Here is a 21925-nt window from a genome sequence, read left to right as displayed (position 1 = left end):
AATGTCACTTGGTTTCTGAAAACAAAGGCCTGCTTCTGTGGAATAGCTGCAGCTCCTGGAATGGGGCCTTGGAGACTTCAATACTTTTCTGCTAATGATCTCTTGATTGTTACAGAGGTAAAGCCAGGGCTCTTTCGTTGCAGGATGTTATCACAGCATGCTGCTTCCTTTTATTTTCCCCAAAAGAACAACTTTTTTTTTTTTTTTTTTTTTTGTTCTTTTTGTGTTTAGTTTCTTCAAGCAGTTCTTCTGCTCTCCCTTCTTTTTTCCGAGCAAGCACCCAAGGTCTTGCTCATTCGAGTGGCTCAGGGCTGAGCTGCTGCCCCACTGCTTGCCAGCCTGACAGATGTTGCCCTGTTTCTTGTTCCACACAGTCCTGTCAGATTCCCCCTGGATCAATACCTCTGGCTCCTGCAGAAACAGATGCTTTGAACTTCAAGAGGCAGAGCCTCCTGGCTGCCGCTGTGACAACCTCTGCAAGAGCTACAACAGCTGCTGCTTCGACTTTGATGAGCTGTGCTTAAAGACAGGTATGGTGGGTCTCCTGTCCTGCACTGCCCGGCCCTGCTCACACCTGGGTTCTGCCAGTGCTCAGGACCTGCTTGATAAACCAGCACTTCTTGGCATAACCTGCAGCTCCTCCTCACCTCGCCTTGGCTGGCCAGGCTCAGCTCAGCCCAAAATGCAGCTCGTGTTTCCTTGCAAGGAGCAGTAGGAATGTGCACCTATTGCTCCTTACTGTGGGGGGCAGAAAAAGCAGAGTACTCTTCCTATCACACTGAAAAGCAGATATTCTGACGCTAAATTAAAAGTATTAATAGTGTTCAGGCACCCATCGAACCTCTAGTTTACAATCAAAAGCCATGGTAAAAACTGGTCATTTTGTGTCAGCCATCCTTTTTCATTCCAGCTGCTAACTTAATATCGGAGCAATTCAGGCTCACTTAAGAGCATGCCTTGGAAGCTAGGATCATTGAAGGGGTACAGGTCCTCTTGGAGCAGGGGACAGCCAGGGCTTCCTACCCATGCCTCAGATCCTGATTTCCAGGTGTTAGGATGCATATTACTACACTGGTAGAAACATTTGACTTCAATTCATTGGATCCTGGGGGACAGAAATACAGCAATAGGTTCACTTTCTTTTCTTGGCTTTTTTTTTTTTTCCCATGAGTCATAGGCAAGGAAAACTTCAAAGAGGGACATGAGTCATATTTTACTTGTTAGCATAGTGCATTTAAATTATTAGTTGTACCCATCTCCTTCAGTGTTTGCACAGAGGTCAGTGTTGACACAGGTGCCTTTTATTTTTGCCACTGAAGTTGTTCTTGCTTTATTGAAGTATTATACTTACTAAGCAGCCAGAAGAAAAGTGTAATGATTCAAAATATCATTGCCTATGGATGTGCCATGCTTGAAAGTCCTGACTTCCTCAGTCCTGTTTATGGTTACATAATTTTCATAGACTGGTACCAAAAAAGAGTGAGCTAATCTAGTATGAAAAACAAGTTTGGTTCCAGGCCAAAAATTTCTAAATTTTAGCCTGATGCTATTCTGCCCCTGCTGTAAATGGCTGCAAAACGAGAGGCTGCCAGAGGGCAGAATCTCAGTCTCTCACCCTCCTGTCCATAGCAGACACATATGTTCACATATGCATATGGATACCTGTATGGCCCCTGGGGCTGTTGTGCTTGCAGTCATATACTCCCACAGGCATTTATTCAGGCAATTATCACATGTGTGATCTGTAAGTATTACACAATTATAGGAAAAAGCCCCAAATGAAGCAGAAAAGAGGATAAAAGGCATTGCTCTGATGTGTGGCTTTTTACTGGGTGCATGTTTTCTAAAGTGGTTTTTATAGTTTCTTGTGTGGGCCTTATTGTGGAAAAACCATATGTTTAAAACCATAGTCCCTGTTCCAAAGCAATGTACTACCCTTGAGAGAGCACCTAATGTCGACAGGCCAGATCTTAAATTCATTTGCAAGATGAGAGAAGATGGAATTCTCACAGCAGCCACGCCATGCTTTCCTTGAAGAACAGCTTTTGTTTTTTCACATCTTTGAGGCTGGTGCTGGATCTGCCCTGTGGGTGAGGAACTGATGGTGGGAGCAAGGCATCACTTTGCCTCGATGTAGTCTGTTTTCTACTTTCTTATTTCTACGGATTGAACAGGGGATTGTAGTAATTGTGAGGAAAAGCAAAGATTACCCAAAAACACTGGAATTCTTGGTTTGTGCATTAGGTTCCACCATTTATCCGTGAAGATCCTTTTTGTCTTTTCCTTTCCACACTTTTTCTAGCATTCAGACTGTACAAAGCCTGTAGTACAGCACATGAGGGTAGCAGAAATACACACGTATTTGTGGAGGAGCCCTCCTGCACTTGCAAGTGACCAGGATCCTTTTTGTTTCTGGTTGACATACCTAGTTTAATGACTAGAGTGTTTTCATTATAGTGTGAATGAATATTTTTGTTTTGATAACAATCTCTCATTCTTGCTTACATTGTGAATATTTTAGCTCGGGGCTGGGAGTGTACTAAAGATCGCTGTGGAGAAACCAGGAATGATGACAATGCTTGTCACTGCTCTGAAGACTGCTTAAGTAGAGGAGATTGTTGTACTAATTACCAAGTCGTTTGCAAAGGTAGGTCTTTGGTCTTTCTATCTCTTATCTTTCCAAACCCAATAGAATGCAGGGTAACGAGTTTTAATCCAAAAGAGGAACTCTCCTTGTTTTGCTTTGATTTTTTTTTTTTGGTTTAAGAGGTGGGGGAAGTGGGCAATCGCATTTGTAAATTTCTGGGCACTAGCAGGGGTAGATAATATATTAAAGGACATTATCTTTGCGGTAGAAAGAGGAGAGATGGAGGTGGATGAAGAAGAGTTTAAAGCAAAGCTCTAAAGTGTTCAGATGCATTTGTCTGCATCACAGGGAGTGCAGGGATCTCTAATGATCCCAGAAGGAACAGAGCATTCCTAGATATGTTATCTCTGTCCCAAAGACCTCTCTCCACCCTCACCACAAAAGTTCCTGCTCAAACTACTTGGTCTAAGATCTGTAGGCTTTGTTCCTTGTGGAAGAGGAGTTGGAAGAATGCAGGGGCTATTACTCGAAGGTGGGTGGCATGGGCTTCAGCTGACCCACCATGGCTCAGAGCAGCCTGCACTGCCTGCTGGGTGGATGGGCTTTGGAGATTTTGTTTTCATCCACTGCTCTGCTCTTTTAGAGCATGGATGCCTGTCTAGTGTGTCTGCCATTGACAGCAAGTCTTCTGGTCCTTGAATGAGCTCTACAGGTTTTTGCTTTTGTAGCTCACCTAATTCTTAGTTCTTTTCATTTATTAATTTTATGTCGGCAAGGGTTACAGCTTGCAATTGTTTCACCATTTTGAACAAATGCCTATGTTCACAAAATTATAATAGTCCAGATCCATCCATACACTGAAAATGGACCTTTTCGTTTACTTGGGTTTTGCTGTTGGGAATCCAAGTGGAGTATGTATTTTCTAACAAATCCCTTTAGATTGTCCTTCCCCTTCCCAAAGAAACCAGAAGCTGAGACCACTTAAATACTGATATAGTTTCAAGTTCCTGCCTTTTTGGTAAGCTTCCTCTCACAAGGGTCAAGACAGAGGAATTTGTATATCTCTAGCTTTAATGTACATAATATTCATTTATCTCAACAACCCTGGAACTTAGACATGACTAAGCTTTATGTAAGAACAGTGTTTCCTCTTTATTCATGCCTTTGCCTATCTGAGAATAGTGGTTTTTTTTTGCTTTTTTGTTTTTTTTTTTTTCCCTTGGAAATTGTCCATCCACCTCCTGTCATGGTCAGTTGGAACATGTTGCAGCACACATTTTCTGCAGGTCTTTTCTATGATGTTTTTTGTTTCATTATTTTAATTGAATTGCAGTTCCTTTAATAGCACTAGATTCAGAAATAGGGTCATTGGTTAATAATTTCGTTTTTTTCAATTGATCTGTAAAAGTGTAATAGTGAATGCTCTCTATAGACAGCATTCAGCAGTGAAAACCTTAAGAAAATAGTTGATTACACAAAGTCATTTTAAGTAATGTAGCTCTGAAAGAGTATTTAATGCTTTTTTTAGCTTGAGTCTCACCTGATCCATGAGCTGATCACCTCTCTAAGACAGCTGGAAACTATTTAGAGCTGTTTTTCTTTCCCAGAATGGATTTTGTTTTATGCCTTTAGCTGGCTGAATCAGCTCATGGAGCCATGAGAACTGATGGTAGGAGGGTGGGAATTCACAGCCAGAAGCAGCACTACCTGTTTTTGACAGATCAAAAAAAAAAAAAAAAAATTAAAATAGATGACCACTGTGTCTAAAGCGTTACCACTGCCTCCTGTGGTCAAAAGGACACTTTTAATCCCAGTTTCCAGAGCTGCTTGTAGAAGTGCTAGTTTGGATATTTTTGTTGAATAGAATACAACCACATCACTTGTTCAGCTTTGTGAAAATACATTCTTATTATTCATGGGAAGTGTGACAAATCGGTCCATTAACTGGAGATAGACTTTATTTTTTTATGTATATTTTCTGTGAAACCTGTAGCTATATCCATAGATTTTGTATTTTTTACTTTTTGTAACTACAATGTGACTTTTCTGGTAGGAGAAACCCACTGGGTGGATGATGACTGTGAAGAGATAAAGACTCCTGAATGTCCAGCAGGGTAAGTGTTTTGCCTGCATCTGGAAAGGCAAATGCAGCAAAGCCATTGGTCCCTAGCTCTGCCTTGGACCTCTACCTATCGCATTTCTGCACTGGCTCTGTCATGCAGGCTGAATAACTGTGGGCTGGATGCTTTCCTGGGCTTCACCATTTCCAAAGTTAGGCTCATAATATTGTAATGCATTTGCCTTAATTTGGCCTCATAATATTGTCATGCCTTTGAGCTGCTGGATGAGTAGTGGTGGATGATATTTGGGTTTGAACTCTTGATCTTCAATCACCTGCTGCTGGTTTTGCCTGCTTCACTTTCTTGCATAGGGAAGGTAGCCAGACTCCTCTGAAGTCAGTGGAAAGTCTAGGTTGTTCTGCTTTCAGCAAAATTCAGGTTAAGCCATATGTGAACACAGTTCAGGCCATTTGTTTTTTTAAATGGAATTTTATACTTTTAGCATTATGCTCTTAAATGAAAGGATTTCTGAACTGCAGTGAGTCACAGGCTTACTTAGTGAGGAATTTGAGCATGTAAGTAAGGTGGAGGAAGTAAGTAACTTTTGAAAGCATTTTTCTCACTATTATCCCTAAAGATAAGCATCTGCTCAGGTGCTGTGTTGGGTTGCACCTCAGCCTGTGCTGTTAGAAGGATAGTTTGGAGATTGTTCTCGTGGTGGCAGTGACTGCTGCTAACCCCTGCAGCAGATGACATTAAAAGCCCAGGTGTGTCCATACATGGTGTGTATCTGCCTGCTTGGACTTGACTTTCAGTAGCAGTAGTAAATTCAAAAAGTAATAAAGTAACAAGAAATACTGTCATCTTTAGTATGCTAGAGTGAACTGTGCCTCACAGGCCTGAACTGTATTCACATATGGCTCGAATGTTCCATGGGCTTCTGTTTGAGAAAGAACAACTGTCATGAGACGTGGTTTTTAACTAGAGATTGTGTGCTGGGCTGGGTACTTGTGCATGGTAAATTTCCTTCTCCATCGCCTTTTATAAGCATTTGCCTTTATGGGCTATATGTTTTTAGCTCAGGGATGATGTCTTTTATGTTAGATATCAGCCCTTTCACTGACTGTGACTGAACACTGGCTGTTACTAAGTGTGAGGATTATCTGTTTCTCATGGTCTGTTAAGTATGTAAAAGACTATAGGTATATAGTTTATACAGTAACTGAACTTCTGGATTTCCTAGAGGCTCAGTGAGCAAGTGGAAATTAAAAAAATGAAAATTTTGAAATGCTGCTTTATATTCCTGCTGCTTTTGCCTTCAGCTTTGTTCGTCCTCCTTTGATCATCTTTTCTGTTGATGGTTTCCGTGCATCATATATGAAGAAAGGGAACAAGGTCATGCCCAATATTGAAAAGCTGAGTGAGTACATCTATTTTCTGTCAATAAATGAAAGACAGTCTTCTGCAGCCCGATTTCTTTCATTGTTCATTGAGCAACAGAAGGGTCAGTGCAGAATTTCTTGTAGAACAAGGACATGCTATCCTTGATGCTGTTCCCTTGCAGGAACTGGACAACCTTGGCCTGCAGATTACAGAGTTACTTTAGTTACTTTAAAGTATTTAGGACATCCTTGAAAAAGCAGTAAGCTTTGTACAAACACAACAGTCAATGCTGGACACTGAGTAGTATATGAAAAACTATCACATACTACAACCTGACCAGACGCTTGTAGTATAACAGCCAATCAATAGGTAACTTGTATATGTAATTATATTATGTTAGCCAATGAATGTTAAGTAGCTGTTATATTATGTAAGGCAATAAAGGTATAAAACATGTAAAAATTAGACAATAAAGAGAGGATGACATCTAGCCACGTTGGTTTGAGCATCATTACTCTGGCTGGCTCTCTGTGGGACCCTCTTCAGGTCAGCATGGAGATGAAATGGCATAAGCCCCCTTTAAATTAGGTGATATCAACTGGTGACTTGAAAGTACCCTGAAAAATGCAGCACACAGCTGCTGCTTTGGGAAGTGCTGCTCAGAATCAGTGACCTTCATGTGGTTTTGTCAGCAAAGAAATTAATCTTTAGTATACAATACATATCATGCATGCTTCCAGGCTAGTTGGGAGGTACCCTCAAAATTTTCCACTTGATTCAGAAATGTCAGAGGTGTGGATAAGTGGCTGCAGAAGCTGTACTCTGCACTCACCCTCCTGGGAATGGGCATCCTCTTGGGTTTGTGGAGGACTGGGTGCACTGAATATTTGAGCCTCTCTGTACTGCATGGTAGTTTGTGTGTGCCTGTACCCTTGAAATGTATTGGGGTTTTTTTCCCCTGTGTGTGTGCTGGCCCTCATATTTGTGTAGTCACCTATAGTTGGGTTCAATGAAAGTCTTTTCTAGCCTAAATGACGGGGAGGCTGAGCCCACAAAGTCCAGTGTGAAACTGCAGCTTTGGCGTATTTATTATTTAAAATAAGCCAGTGTTTTCTCATGTTGTTTTACTTAACAAGACACTTCCAATGACTCCAGATAGAGACTAGCTCAGGAAAGATAAACCAGTCTATGGGAATATAACTGGTTCTGTAGTCATCTAGAGGCATTATTTCAGCTGTCAGTTGTGAAGTACAAAGAGTGCATGAGTAGATTTACTACTGCCCTTACTACTGACTGCTGTTAAGCAGTGGGAAGTTCATTTAAATTAGTTAAAATTTAACTTGTTTCTGCATAATTTTGAGTCACAGGAGTTACTTTTCCTGGTTTTGTTTTCTATATCTAAGAGCTTTGCTTCCTCACATTTGCATTTGGTTTTTCAGGATCTTGTGGAACACATTCTCCTTATATGCGACCTGTTTATCCTACAAAAACATTCCCCAACTTGTACACCCTTGCTACTGTAAGTCCCTGGGAAGGATTTTTTCATGATAAAATGTTGCACTGTAGTAGAAATGTGTGTTATGGGAAGCAAGGTTTCAAAAAAAAAAAAAAAACAAACCAACATACATATTAATGTGTATATATATGTATAACTGCTTTATTGTCCATCCTTCATGGTATTTATATATGTTAAGTATTTTCTTCATTTTGAAGAAAAAGTATTTAAGTATTTTCTTTTATTTTGAAGTGGTGAAATGGATTGTATCACACCATTATACACTGTCACAGCTTTCCTATGCTTATGCCGGCTTTTGCAGTTATTTGTACTGCTGCGTAATTACAGGTCAAAGTTTTCCTAGGGGAAAAAACCACCCCCAAAATGCTGCCCTGAGTACAACCAGCAGTTGTTTCTGTGCTGGAGCAGCTGAAGTCAGTGGGCAGTGTGCAGCTGCTGAGTGTGTCTGGACGCTGTGCTGGCCCTGCGGTGACAGGAGCCAGCGCTGTGCTGCGGTGGCAGGGCTGGCAGCCAGGCTGTCCCCACACCTGTGTGACACTGATAGTGCTCCCAAAGCTGCCATAAGGGACTTTCCACCTGCAGCTGCAATTTTTTCCCCTTCTCTTTTTTTGTGCAGCTGCTGCACAAATGTTTAAATGGATGAGACAGGAACATATGGAGAAAGAATAGGTTGGGAGAGGGCCCAGAGAAAGGAATTTTCTGCTTTTCTCTCTGGATTGCTTTTACTGCAAGACAAGTTGTGATATAAAGCCATGGCTTTGGGTGACCTGCCTCACTTTTTTTTTCTTGGAAATAACTTGCCTAACAGAAGCAGTCATGAAGATAAAAATAGTACAAAATGGAAATGCTAAGTGTTACTGTTGCAACCAGAGAATGAATTATTGTGTCCAGAAAGGACATTCATGAAGAGGAGCTGAAAGTAAATCAATCTTATGCTTTTTCTTTGATGACCTCAAACTAAGTTTTTAACAGTGTGAAAAACTTGAAACTAACAGGAGTTTTTGTTCTTTTTAGCACATTTCAATAGTCTCTTACTGCTTTCATTACTACAGCCAGATTTAAATATGCTTATCTGAAAGTAAAAATCTTTTCTGGTATGTAGTTACAAATATACTTATTTTAACGTAATTTAGTGGTACTTTCAGATAGCTATGAAGCACTGCATTTGTGTGCATTAGGGTTTTACTAATTAATCTACTTCTGCACAAAGGGACTCTATCCTGAATCACATGGGATTGTTGGCAATTCGATGTATGACCCAGTGTTTGATGCCAGCTTCAGTCTTCGAGGGCGAGAGAAATTCAATCACAGATGGTGGGGAGGTCAACCAGTAAGTTTCAAATTCCCTCCTACTTTTTTCTTCCTCTCTCTTCTCCCCTCCCCCTGTGCTGTGGAACATAGCCAATAATAATAATTAAAAAAAACATATGTGAACAATTTGTACCTAATCCCTACCCCCTCCTCTCCAGCTGGCCCTCCGTCTATCAGTTTAATGTAATGTTTTGAGTTGGCTTTTTCTTTTCAGAATAATAAATCCATTGATTATGGAAAGGTGCTTGCACTGATAAGAATAAATTAGCCACAGCTAGGATAAAACCCTCACTTGAGGCAGCAGTATAACACTGTGATTTTGTTAGTGTGGCATAATGTTTCATTTTCATTATGAGTTTCTTAGGTTTTTGTCCTAGTAATGTTCTTGAGAAATTTTAGTATAAATATTTTGTCAGCATAGCACAGCGTAATTTCATAATTAACATCCACAAGTAATCACTGTTACCTAATTTACTGCAGAGGCTATGGAAACTTGAGAATTAATTTCTGCTTTGAGCATAGCAGCAGAGGCTGAACTATGTCCAGTCTCTTGGATGAGTGTTGGACTTGGTTTGCCTAGGTTTGAACCCTTATTCTAGGTAAGGAGATGGAGTCCTTCCAAGTATTCTGTGTTACTACAGCTAAGACAGTCGCTTTGCTTCTGCTGCACATTCCCCTATTAGTGCATGCTGTAACTGCTTTCTTTGACAACAAAAGTCAAACTAGTAAGTTTTAAGTGCAGGAAGACAAGGTGCATACACATTTCATTGCACTGATTGCTTAGGGAACTATGGTTTGAATGCTCCCTGATGAATTAACCTCTCAAAAGAGTGAGATGGTAGAGGTGAGGAAATTGGAAGGGGTTTGGGAACAACATAATCTGTCACTTTTGTTTGCTAAATTGATCCATATCATCCCCCAAATCTCTTAAGACAGAAATATCCCAAGTGGCTAAAGGGATTTACTCTGACAGTTACAGGCTTAGCAAGTGTGTGTGTTGTCTGCAAGTTGTTTAGTCCACTACAAATGAGCGACAAGGCAATTTAGAGCTGCAGGCAGATGTGTCTGCCTGTAGCTGAGTCAGAATGAAGTATTTGTGCTGTTGTAAAGTCTGTCAGTGAGTGTAGGCATTCCCTTGGCTATCTGTGACCTGGGTTATGCTTTGGCATGAGTGGTGAGGAACGTAGCTATTACCTTTCCAGATGGAAGGAAAAACTCAGGATCAAAACTAGGAGCAGTGAAAGAGCAACAGTGTGTAACCTCTTTATCTCAGCTACAGCCAGAGCCAGAATTAAAACCTGCTCCAGTCTGGAGTCGAGCTCATAGATAATCCTGTGGCTCAACTGCTGTGGGACAACTCATTAAGCAGTTGGAATTTAATTATGCATTGCAAATTTAATTCTGCATCTTACCTTAATCATGGTTAGGTAGGAGTTAGTGGAGAACTAATTGTTGGGGCTTGTACAAATGTCTGTACTTTTCAAGTATGATATTTTAGAAGTACGATGGAAGTCTATGAATACTTCATCATGTGCTGTGTTCTGTGGGGAACATTGTTAATTCCCACACCTATGCTACTCCAGGGATTAAAAGATTTTCTGGATGAAAAATGTTATCTGAGAAGAGTTTGAGAAAGTTATGCAATAGTGGGTGACCTTACGCTGGATGAAATCCACAGAGGATGGGGGTGTGTGTGCGTGGGTGTGTTGAATACCCAAATAGGGATGATAAAATAAACCAGTTGTTCTGAAGAATTGTTAAAAAAGAAACACACTAATCATGTAATAAACTGGACATGTCTTTGGAAAAATGGAAGCAAATACACAGAGGAAGGAATATAATTCAACTCCCATACACATAATATGAGGGAAACATATAAATTGGGCAAACCTGCTTGAGTGGCCACAATAGCTGGATAAGGAGGTGATAGACCTCTTGCAGAAGTATGATATAAATTAAACTCTCTCTGCATGTTCAAGAATTCACATTTGATAAGAGAACTGCAGATTTTTATAAGAGAAGCTATCTCTGTCTGTGTATTGGTTAGATACAGTCAATTTCTAATGCCTCCTTATAATTTTCTTTAAATATGACATTGACACAGACTGCCCAAAATAGCTGGGTATTGAAAGATGAGACAGTTGAAGGAAGTAGAAAGGGATACCTGGTCTATGTATCAAAGGAATCCTGTCTGTCATATCATATATTCAACTGACTCTTTTTAGGTCCTGGGTTTCAAACTGAAGTACTTAAAACCAGCAGAGTGGGATATGGTTTGCACAGGATTGGAAATTACTATTTTTCTGTGCAGAAAAGGTGTCCGAGATTCCCAGCTTTGTATTATGGCTAAAATGCCTAGAAAGGAATGTGATTTAATGTCTATAATTTCTGGAATACTTTCTTGCTCCTGGAAACTGGCCTACTGTATATGGCTCTATGAAAATGTGGGGAGTTTTGGTGGTCTTTCCTTCTTTCTTTCTTTAGTTGTTCTAATACTCAGTTTTTTGCTGAAAAACAGCCAGATTACCCCAGACATCAGTGGGATTTGGCAGATGAGTATCTGAATGTTTTTACTCCAGGAATTATGAGAAATTAATAGCACTAGGAAAGGGAGAAGGGGGAGAAAGTAGTTTGGAAGTGTTTCAGGGTGCTGTAGCTGGTTATGTGACTTCCTGATTTAGTATACAATGTTGATTTATTATATAAGCTTAAAACATCATTGTTTTCAAAACAAAAGTGTTTCATAGGAAACAGCCATAAAACCACTCCTCATACTGCAACAGCATCTCACAGAAATGGTGAGCATTAGGGCCCATGGGGAAAACAAAGTTTACTGCTAGTTTTTCAGGACACTGACATTCTTGTTTTCATCCCAAGTAACTTTAGGCACTAAATTTAGGCCCCAGCTGTCTTTGGCTTCTGTTAAGCACTAGTTTTCCATGTCTTGGTTTGATGTAGTGAGTTTAAGCTTACACTACATATATTGGGGTTTTTTTAAGTGTTCTTCCATGATCTTTAGAAATAACCTGTTAGCCTTTCCAAGGTCAGAAGAAGCAAGGTATACAACTGCTGGTTAATGGGGACAGAGAGGCTCCTTCACAAAGTAACCTGGTTTGGATCTGAGGTTGAGTTCAAAAAATGTCTTTCACTTCAGAAATACCATAATTTTAAAATTATTGATGGATGTTTAGGGTGTCTTGTATGTAGCTTTAAATTCACTATCAACCTTTTAAAGACTACAACCCGCAAAAAAATGAGATGTTAATCTTTAAACATGGTCATGACATTCCTAGGTATCAGACAGCATGTTGAGAAGCTGTCTTTGTAGTCTGTCATGACCCTGCATCTTAACTTGATATTCCTGATTCATCCAAATTTATATCTCAGTATTTAGAATAAAACCATTATTAGAATTTTGGTGATTTTGTCTGTCTAATAATTATCAAAGGAGCTTCAGAATGCTGTCATCTGCCTTTCCATCCTGAACAGGTCTTGCAATCACTTTGTTGATTGGTAGGGGAAGCAAAAGGAGAGATATCTGTAATTCTGTTTTATAAGTACTTCTTATCCATCTTGAGCCATGAACAAGCAACACGACTCTGTCTTTTTATTTAATAGACTTCTTGTTCCAAAAATCTTCTGTCTGGGCAGGAAGGCAATGCTTAGTTGCCAAGTCCGGGATAACATTTCTGTAATGTAAGAAGTGTGGAAGGGGCTACTCCACATTTTACCTTGTTGCAGAACAAATTGCATATGGTGCAGGAGTGGTATGAATTCTACATGCTTGCACCAGTCTTGTACACATTTTCTTTACTTGGAAATGTTTTGATTTCCTCCTTCCCACCTTTGCCTAGATGTGGAAGAGATTTCTCATTGCTATATCAGCCTTTGATGCATCTGATACATCAAATATGTGTCATGCTTTGTGAAGTTGTGGACTCTTGTTTATTCATGGAAGATTAAAACCAGGGAGGTGTCCCACTTTCTGTGCAGGTTTTCAAAGAAAATTCCACAGCTATCTTGCATAACTCTGAATTAAGTACTTGCACAGCTGTGTGCAGTGTGTCTAGCAGTGAGAAGAAGGGAGAATCTGGGACTTCCATGTTCCATATGACATTGACACCTAACTGATTGCTTAGCTTTGTCTCCTTTCATCCATAGGTAATGGAGGAGAATTGTAGTCATTCAACACAGAGGATATAAAAATAAAAATAATTAAACTTACAGGATATGTTTAACATATGCCTGGGAAAGCATGCATACTATTTTTTGGGACACATGCCAGTTTACTAAGTTTCAATCTGTGATTGCATAATTTAATAGGTCTTTCTGTATTGGTAAAGCTATATAATGTTGCTTTTCTGTGGCATGGTAGGAAGATAGAGTGGTTGATCTCATTATTTCTCAAATATTTATTCCCCTTCTCTCTACTTAAGCAAATTAATTCAGAAATATGTCCTTTATATAGTTTGCAACACAATTAGGCTCGTCCCCTACAAAAACCCAGGAGTGGACATTTGACATAAACAGCTGACTATAAAATTCTAACATATTAAGTTAAACCCAACAAAATTACATATGGCAAATAAATTGCATAAGCTCACAAATGGTGCTGATCTTGCAGAACAATAACCCTTATTTGCATCTTAATTTCAACTGGTTTGAATGGACAACACTGAGAGGGCATCTGATAACTTGTTTTCTATCCCACCCTGCTGCACAACTTGTAGACTGCCTTGAAAGGCAATGAATTTATTTAAAGACAGTTAGAGGTGTTCACTGGTGATAAGACTGCAGTAAGAGTTTGCTACCAACATTTCTCCTGAAGTTATCCTATAGCCAAAGTTCTAAATAAACTCGTGTGCTCCCATCAGTTATTCCAGTCTGTTGTCTATTTTTGCCTATCCACTAAGGGGTCTGGGTAACAAAGGATATCTCTAGTAGAAACAGCTACTACTAGATTTATCAGCAGTGTCTCAGCTCTGAAACATGTTGAGTATTTTATTTAGAGCATGATAAATGCAAATAGAAATTCTTCCACCTTGATATGGCTGCTTCTCTGCATGCTGAAAGACATCCACAATGTATTGCTGAGTAACAGTTTTAGGTATCATGGTGATAGTTGATTTTTCTTGATTTGGATTTAAATAAATCAATAGCCTGGCTGGGTTTTTTTTTTTTTTTCCCCTTAAAAAACAAAGGTGAGCAGAGGTCTAGTAGTGATTTGCTGTAAGCTTGAGTTGAATCAGGCTCTGCCTGCCAAAGTCAGGATGGAGTCATTGAGACTCACTCAGACAGATAGAGGCCCTTTGATTTGCTGATTTTAGACTTCAACAGATCCTTGTCTTAGCTATTCCTCTTATTTCAAGTGCAGCAGACACCTGTACTCATCTAAACTGCTAATGCCAATGTAAATGGCTGCATTCCTGAGGTGAAGTACTGGCAGGTGCAGCTTTTCCCTCTCTGAAGCCAGTCTGAATGCCTTTAGGCTGCACTTACTGCTCTTAGGACTGCACAACTGGGAGTATCTCCACTTATGTGCATTACCCCAGCACATGGTTTTCATGAAGCACACGCTATGCTCAACAAGAATGAAAATATAGCGACCACTTCCTCACAGATGTGCTGGCTACCTTGGCAATATACCAATGATCCAATTACTCATCTGTCAGGATGACAAGTGTTTTACTCACCTGGCTGGAGGGAGAGTGTCTTTTGGCACGTGTTTAAAATCACTGCCTAAAATACAGAGTTGAATTCATCTGTATAAGACAGGAGCAGCACAGGACATCTTCAACTGCTCAGGGTAGAAATTGGCTGGTCTCATTTAGACAGCCAGGCAGACTGGACCAGTTTGGGCCTTTGTGGATCAAAGCACTAGGAAGTCAAACTAGAGTTTGCAGATAGTAAAATCCAAACATAGAATTCCCTGGACTTAGTTTGTTGGTACGTTCCCAAAATTGTTTAGAATTTGCAGGAACATAAACATTTTCAAAGAAAAATAAATCTGCTGTGGGGACAGTGGTCCTCCAAGTGGAGGAAGACAGAGCATAACGACAGTGGGAGTTGACACATATTTCATGCCTAATGTGTTGTTGGCCTCCTTTCTCTGCCATGACTGGGTTTTTCTCTATGAATAAATCTGCAATGCAAAGGAAATTGCTTTAAGTGTGGGCCCTTTTTCACCTGGGGGTACCATGATGCACTAATTAATATGTAATGAATGTCTGCCTTAATTAGCCAGTATCTAGGCTGGTTATATACCCTGACTGTGCTGACTTAGGTGGCCCAAACAAGCATCCTTGCATTGCAATCATACTCCTGACTGCAGTGTGTGAGCTGAGCAGCGTGGTCACTGGGCTGTAGGCACGCTCCCTTTCCTGTTCACTTGCATCTTTCCCATTAGAGCTAGTATCCTGTGATATTCAAATTTCAGTATCCTGAGATATTGAAAACAATATTGCTATTATTCAACTATAACCCCCAAATTCCAATATAAATTCAAAGCAATGGATTTTTTTGGCAGTTACTGTGCAGCCACATAATTTTGTGATCACCATGCAAAATGTGGTGCTGGGGAAGGCTGGGGCTGCAGAGTCTGGGACAGATGTTTGGGGGACTCCCTTCTTGGTGGCAGCTTGAGTGTTTGTAAATATGAACCAAGCCTGAAATCAGATTCTTTAGACGAGGCACCTGAAAACAAAGAGTGGGCTCCAAACTCGTGGCCATTCTGTTCCTGATATTTCTGCATATATTTAGTAAAACATGCTTTCTATAGTGTTAGTCTGGATGTAGTTTTCAATGGAAAAGAGATTCCTAGCATTATTAAAAAGTTAGAATATTGGACTGAGTCCAGTCAGATTTGGTGGAATAGAAGGTGAGAGCTAAAGGTCAAGTTCAGGGTAATGGAAATGCAAATATAACCAATTTTCCCATCAATAACATAACAATATCCAAATCTAATTGCTGTTAACTATAACCTCATTGTACAAATGATCTTTCATTACTGTGCCAAATCAATTTCAGTTAAGACTGATGTATGAATAATTCAGGCATGTGATTTGAATGATGCATGTCCAGATGACGGTTGATAAATGCCTGTTTGAGCAAGGTATAGGGATTTTGAATTTTTAAAGAGTTGATTTAAAGTAAATAAAAAACTGCAATTTTTATGTAAGTGAGCATTTTGTCTTAATGCTTCATAAAATGTATATATTGCAGTATGCATAGATAATGGGAGGAAATAATCTAGCTCTACACGCAGTGCCACTTTTGAAATGAGTTTTGAGATAATTTGGATAGTTCCTTGCAAGAGAAATTTAGTTCTGCAGAGCTACAAACATTGTTTGCTTTCCTAGATTGTGAACCTTTCTGATTCTCCAGCATTTTCATTCCCCTGCCTTGTGTGGAGTCATAGGATAGAAGAGAGAAAGATAACCAGGAGTATGGTATAGCTTTCATTAGAAAAAAATCAAACAAACCTGTGTTTGAAAAGGAATGAATAGAGGGGAATATCATGAATGCCATATAGAAGTGGGAAGAGAAAGGATTAATAACCTGTTTTGAAGTATGAGAATGGTACCCTAATCCACTGAAAAACCAGCAGGTTTTAAACCAAGCAATATTAAAAATACACTCACAGAGTGTGTGACTACATTGCAGATCTTTCTGCTGCAAACTGATTTACAGCTAGAAAAATACAAGGGACTTGAAGGATTGAAAAAAAGGGTTCGAAAATTTCATGGAGATCTTTCAGTCATTCTCATCAATCACCTCACGCTGAGCTCAAGAAGTTCTTAAACATCTGTGTAGGAAGGTGTTGTCCCTCCCTGCAGTCTCAACAGCTCCGTGTCACTCTCTGGCCTTTTTAGTGTACTCTCTGCTAACACATCTTCTGTTGATGGCTGCTGATTGTAGGATTCTGAGAAGAGGGACATTTATGCAGGCACTGATTAGTGTTAAGGTATGTTCCTTTCTAACTGATTATCCTCCAAAACCTGAACGCTGAAAGGGTCAGGTGAGTAGTGGCTGAGTTTTGAAAATGAAATTAAATACTGGAGGAATTCCTAGCCATGAAACTTAGTGCTTTTAATTAAAGCAACATAGAGATTTAGGGGTGAAAGTCTACAGCACAGCAGCTGACCCACTGCTACAGAGTTTGCATAGGTTTGTCACTGTTCGTTTTCAAATTAGGGCTGAGGCTGTAAACTGCAGTTTTCACTTCTAGGCTCAGGGTAGAAGAATGTGTCCTGAAAACATTTTCTTTTGATTTCAGAGAGTCATTAGAGATCTGAACACATTCTAATCCTCTTATATTTTCCTCATTAGATTTGGATTACTGCAGCCAAGCAAGGGGTGAAAGCTGGCACGTTCTTCTGGTCTATGTAAGTACTTTCTGTTTTCTAGAGATTTTTAACTAATAATTCAGAATTAATTCAACATAAGCGTTTATTAAGTTAATTTCCTTTCTCTAATCATTTGGTAGTTTGGAGACTCTACCTGTAACCCTCTATTGTTTCATTTGTGCAAAGTTGCTAATAACTAAAGCTGATGCTACAGTTTGCTGCTTTAGATTAATGCACTGACTTTTAACAGTTGCCTAAAGAAAAGATATGTGCCTATGTGAAGAATTACTGTCTTTCATTTCAAAGTGTGTTTTTTTTCCTACCTTAGTATTGCTAGCAATGTTTCTTAGTCCTCTGAGTGTGGAAGACTTTTATTGTCCTCTTATGTTAATTTGCATCACCAATCTAATTGACCTAAAGGTCTGATTCATTCATTTTACAATACAGTCCATCCTTTGAGCAAGATATTAAATTTCCCTTTCCTAAGAGACAGCCTTAAGGATCTATGCTGTTTGTTCTCTTGTTTAATGGTTCCCACTTATTTTTCCTTGTTCCCACTAAAATGTATCTTTACAACCAAAAATGAATGAATTTTGATAATTTTTGAGGAATTCATGCAGATCAGTCTTTCTGACTGGTAGGATTGCAGGAGCAAAGGAAATGTTTAAGTTAAAATACTGAAGTAATAAAGAAATTTGACTTTTTTTTTGTGATTCCTTTAGAAATAACACGTTTTACTGTTCTAAATATCATAAAGCACATAGTGTGAATAATAAAGCATACCGCAAGCTGATAATAGGTTTAGGCTTGCAAGATGAAGTCTCACAGTGCTCCACTCTGGTGCTCTACAAACTAAACTATAGCTACATAGTCTACATAAACACCCTGGCCAATGCATGCTTGGAGATACAGAATGTAGAAAAGGTAGCTAAGGACAGGTTATATGAATGGCACTAGTAAGGGAATGAGGCAGCCAATTATGTATTTATGTCTTAAAACTGTTTTATTTCATTTGGTACACAGAATATTTTTGGGAGAATTTTCAAGCAGACTCTTTCAGGAAAACAGAACTTTCAAAATATTTTAATCAGAAATGAGTTAATTGAACTAATGGATTTCCTTTTTTTTTCATATGGCAAAGTAATAAAAACATAAAAGTTGGACAGTACCCAAAATTATTATTCCAGTTTGAAATTTTGCATTTTTTGCAAATTTTAGTATAAATTCTCATTTTTATGTTTTTTTACAACCCAAAGTTCTCTGTGTAGCTGGAAACTGAGGACTACTCTTGGTTTACAAGGCATTAAAAATGAAGGTATCTGCAAATGGCTGCTGCCATCTCTATTTCTCTGCCAGAGGTTTCCAAAGAGTGCTGAATTCAGTTCATTATGGTGACTGATGGTGGTGTCTGATTCCTGCCTTGGGATTCTGCTATTGAGCTAATGGATTCTGGACTGACTGTGCTAGTGTATTAAAATGACTGTGTGGTCACTGACCTGCAGAGCTTTCCTAAGATAAGATATTTGGAACTTTAACAGCTGTTTCTAATGTTAGTCATTGTCATAGCACGAACTTGGCATCAGCAGCCAAGTGAGAATGGCAACCACTATACAAACAGTAAAGATGGGTCTGTTCTGCAGGGTTCAAGTCCATGTGTTGCTGGCCTGGTGTTTCAGATGGTTCTGTTCTGATTCACACCAGCCTAGCCCTCAGTGGCTACTGTTAAGGCAATGGAAATTTTTCCAGTGTCTGGAAACAAAAAAAAGGAGTACTACCAGAGCAGGGTGGTTTTTTAAACCTGTACTGATGTGAGCAATATAGTGGATTTTACCTATGCCAGCTATCCAATGGCAGCATACAAAAAAGTTCATCTGGGTTAAAGCCACCTGAATGAATCTTTTATTCACTCCTGCTTAGAAGAGGTAGATTTATTGCTTTGAGTTCTGACTACATTTGCAAACTTCTAATCATCTTTCTTTTGGAGTATGCAGACATTCAGGAGGTCTAATATGATTCTGTTTGCAAATTAAGAATCAGTATTAAGCAACAAAGACAATACAGCATGCTAAAAGCAAATTATGCTATTATGATACATTACCTTAATATTAAATTCAGTTCATAACAAGAATTTTGTTGGTGCTTTTTGTATTCTATGATAACAAGGTATATCTTTGTATTTTGTGGTCCAGTGTCATCCCCCATGAGCGCAGAATATTAACAATACTTCAGTGGTTAACCCTTCCAGACAATGAAAGGTAATTCACTTGTTATCTGCTGTTGCATAATTGCTAGTTTGTCTTCTCTTTATAAGTAGCTGGAAGAGCAAGAAAAAATTTAATTCTGAAATTTATTTTTGTCTGTTACAAGCCATCGCTGATTTAAAGATTTGTTTGGCTTTTGTGTTTAGTGTGAGTTCTTTGGGATTTTGGGGTTTTTTTGGTTTGTTGGTTTGGGTTTTCTTAATATCAGCTTTTAGCCATCAGCAGTTTGATTATTCCAAATCAATGTATGGTATGAATTTATTTCTTATCAAGAAGCATGTAATTACATGGATTAATTTGTATTGTTCTTATCCTACTGAACCTAATATGTTTTAACAACATTACAGGCAATGGCAGTTGTAGAACTGGACACAGAGCTCTAGGAAAATGTTAAGATTTTAATTAGGAGTGGCTTTTACTACACAAGTTCCCACATGCTGCTGCAAGGCTTAGGCAAGCTGCTCTTGGGATTTCTCCTACAAGAATTAGAATGAGCATGTGTCCTCAGATGGCACCCCATGTGCCTGCTTGCACATGTTCTTGAGTTTAATAAAGCTGCAAAACAACTAATCATGCCATGGAAACAGAGAACTGCTAAATAATTGTAGGATTCTATGGCTGAGAAACAGTTCTTTTTCCATAGAGCTAAGTCTCATTGGCAGTTGACTTGATTTGACTTGACCTGGCTAGCCTGTGTTTCTGTGATTTTGTCAAAGGAAATCTAACCTGAACAAGACCTTTCTTTCTTTCAGGCCATATGTTTATGCCTTCTACTCTGAGCAACCAGATGCTGCTGGCCACAGATATGGTCCTTTCAACTCAGAGGTTAGCACAGATTTTTTTTTTTTTCTACAGATCTTTTTTTCTACAGTATTTTTCTAATACTTGTTTTTTTGCCCCCAAATTATTGATGTTGCTGAGGAGTAACATGTTTAGCAACTTTGTTTTCACCTGTTTCTGCAGTATGCTTCCCCTCTGCCGAAGAAAACAAAGTTGTCTTCTAAAGGATTTATGATATAAAATTCACTTCTAGAAGGAACTGCCTGTGCCTTTAAGGAGGATATTGCTTAGTGTGATAAGATAATGCAAATGGAAAGATTTATTTGGCAAAGATGGGAGTATATTTGTGTGCAACAACATAACTTTCCTCTAACAGTTATCGTTCTGCAAAGTAATTAAAATATAATACTGAAAATATTGAGATAAAATGTAGAGAAGAAAAAAGCTTTCTTTAAAGCTGACAGCCGGCAGTAGCCAAAGTAATAATTCCAGTCTGTCAGGAAATGTAAAAAGCTGCTAGTTCCAGTTTCATATAGGCCCTACAGGGGTTCAGAAAGCTTTTTCAATACTGTTCCCTCAGGAACATATTATTGAGTTTGGAAAAAGTTTTAAAGCACCATAAGACATTTTAATGAAAAATTATGTGCAACATGCTGCAGTAGTTTAACCCCTTGTTTGACTTTGTGTAGCTGGCTGGGACCGATGGGTACTGTTTCCCCTGACAACATTGTCCAGGTGACAAGAATGTAGAGATAATGCACTTGTCTGGGATATGTGGGGAGGGAAAGCAAATGCTCTACCCAAATATCCTACTTTGAGTAGCTGGGATCTGGCATTTCCAGTGATGTCTGACATCTTGCAAAGTCCCCTAGTTTCAGTGCAAATACATGCCTGCAGATTCCCATCACAAGACTGCAAGACTTTATATGTAAGATTTTCAAAGGGTAAACAAATATTTGCAGTCTTCAAAAAGTGAGGAGTGTATCAGATACCTGCCCTCTGGAAGGCAATACTGATCTCCTTGAGCAGCCAGGTACCCAGCAGTAGTTTCTTATTTGTTTGGTGCGTATCTGCTGACTGCTCTTGACAGTAGAAGAGAGCAAAGAGAAGCAGCATCAATATTTTGTAGTAGACTTTAGTTATTTGGGCTGTTTAAACAGTTTGCAGTGGTTATGAAGTTGCTGTCGGTAGCAGCCCTGTTGGAGCAGTTTGGGCCATGGTCCTAAAGCAGTGGGTGCGAGAAATCAAATCAGCACTGAAGAACCATGTTGGATGGAGAGAAGCAATCCTTTTTCTGGATAAGCAGGGGTTCAGATCTGCCAACACTTGCTAAATTGACAGACATGGATATGTGTCCATGTTGTCATTTGGCTCTGGAGTTGTATCTGATTCAGTCAGGCAAGGTACTGGTAATGAGAGCTCTCTGGTTTAATGATGTATTTCTTAATAGTGCTTTATAGTTCCTCTTAGTGAAATGTTACAATTACTATATGTGCCTTATGATTGAAAGCTTTAATTTTATTTATCTGGATACAGCCACTTCCTTCTGAACAGAATTGTGGAGCTTTTTCCATGGACTTGAAAGGGGAATATTAACATGATGACATTGAAAATGTTCTTTCAGTTGTGGTGTTTAACAAATCTGCTTAGCATCCAATGTGGCAATCTAGTTTCAGGTTAAT

The 21925-nt window shown here is 39.1% G+C and overlaps 1 protein-coding gene across 16 annotated transcripts in view; it reads left to right on the top strand.

Moving 5' to 3' along the window:
- Positions 1-21925, top strand: part of ENPP2 (ectonucleotide pyrophosphatase/phosphodiesterase 2) — a 71385-nt gene that overhangs the window by 20545 nt on the left and 28915 nt on the right. For all 16 annotated transcript variants that reach the window (XM_021546581.4, XM_085573950.1, XM_085573949.1 and 13 more), the window contains exons 3-11: positions 375-530; positions 2522-2647; positions 4641-4701; positions 5970-6067; positions 7470-7549; positions 8757-8876; positions 17186-17241; positions 19392-19457; positions 20216-20288. In XM_021546581.4, coding sequence (XP_021402256.1) covers positions 375-530; positions 2522-2647; positions 4641-4701; positions 5970-6067; positions 7470-7549; positions 8757-8876; positions 17186-17241; positions 19392-19457; positions 20216-20288 — 836 coding nt within the window. The remainder of the gene's footprint in view (positions 1-374; positions 531-2521; positions 2648-4640; positions 4702-5969; positions 6068-7469; positions 7550-8756; positions 8877-17185; positions 17242-19391; positions 19458-20215; positions 20289-21925) is intronic.

The sequence above is a fragment of the Lonchura striata genome, chromosome 2 (genome assembly GCF_050655825.1).
Source record: "Lonchura striata isolate lonStrDom1 chromosome 2, ASM5065582v1, whole genome shotgun sequence".
NCBI lineage: Eukaryota > Metazoa > Chordata > Aves > Passeriformes > Estrildidae > Lonchura > Lonchura striata.
The sequence above is the reverse complement of the archived record's forward strand: the minus strand, read 5'-3'. Positions and strand labels throughout refer to the sequence as shown.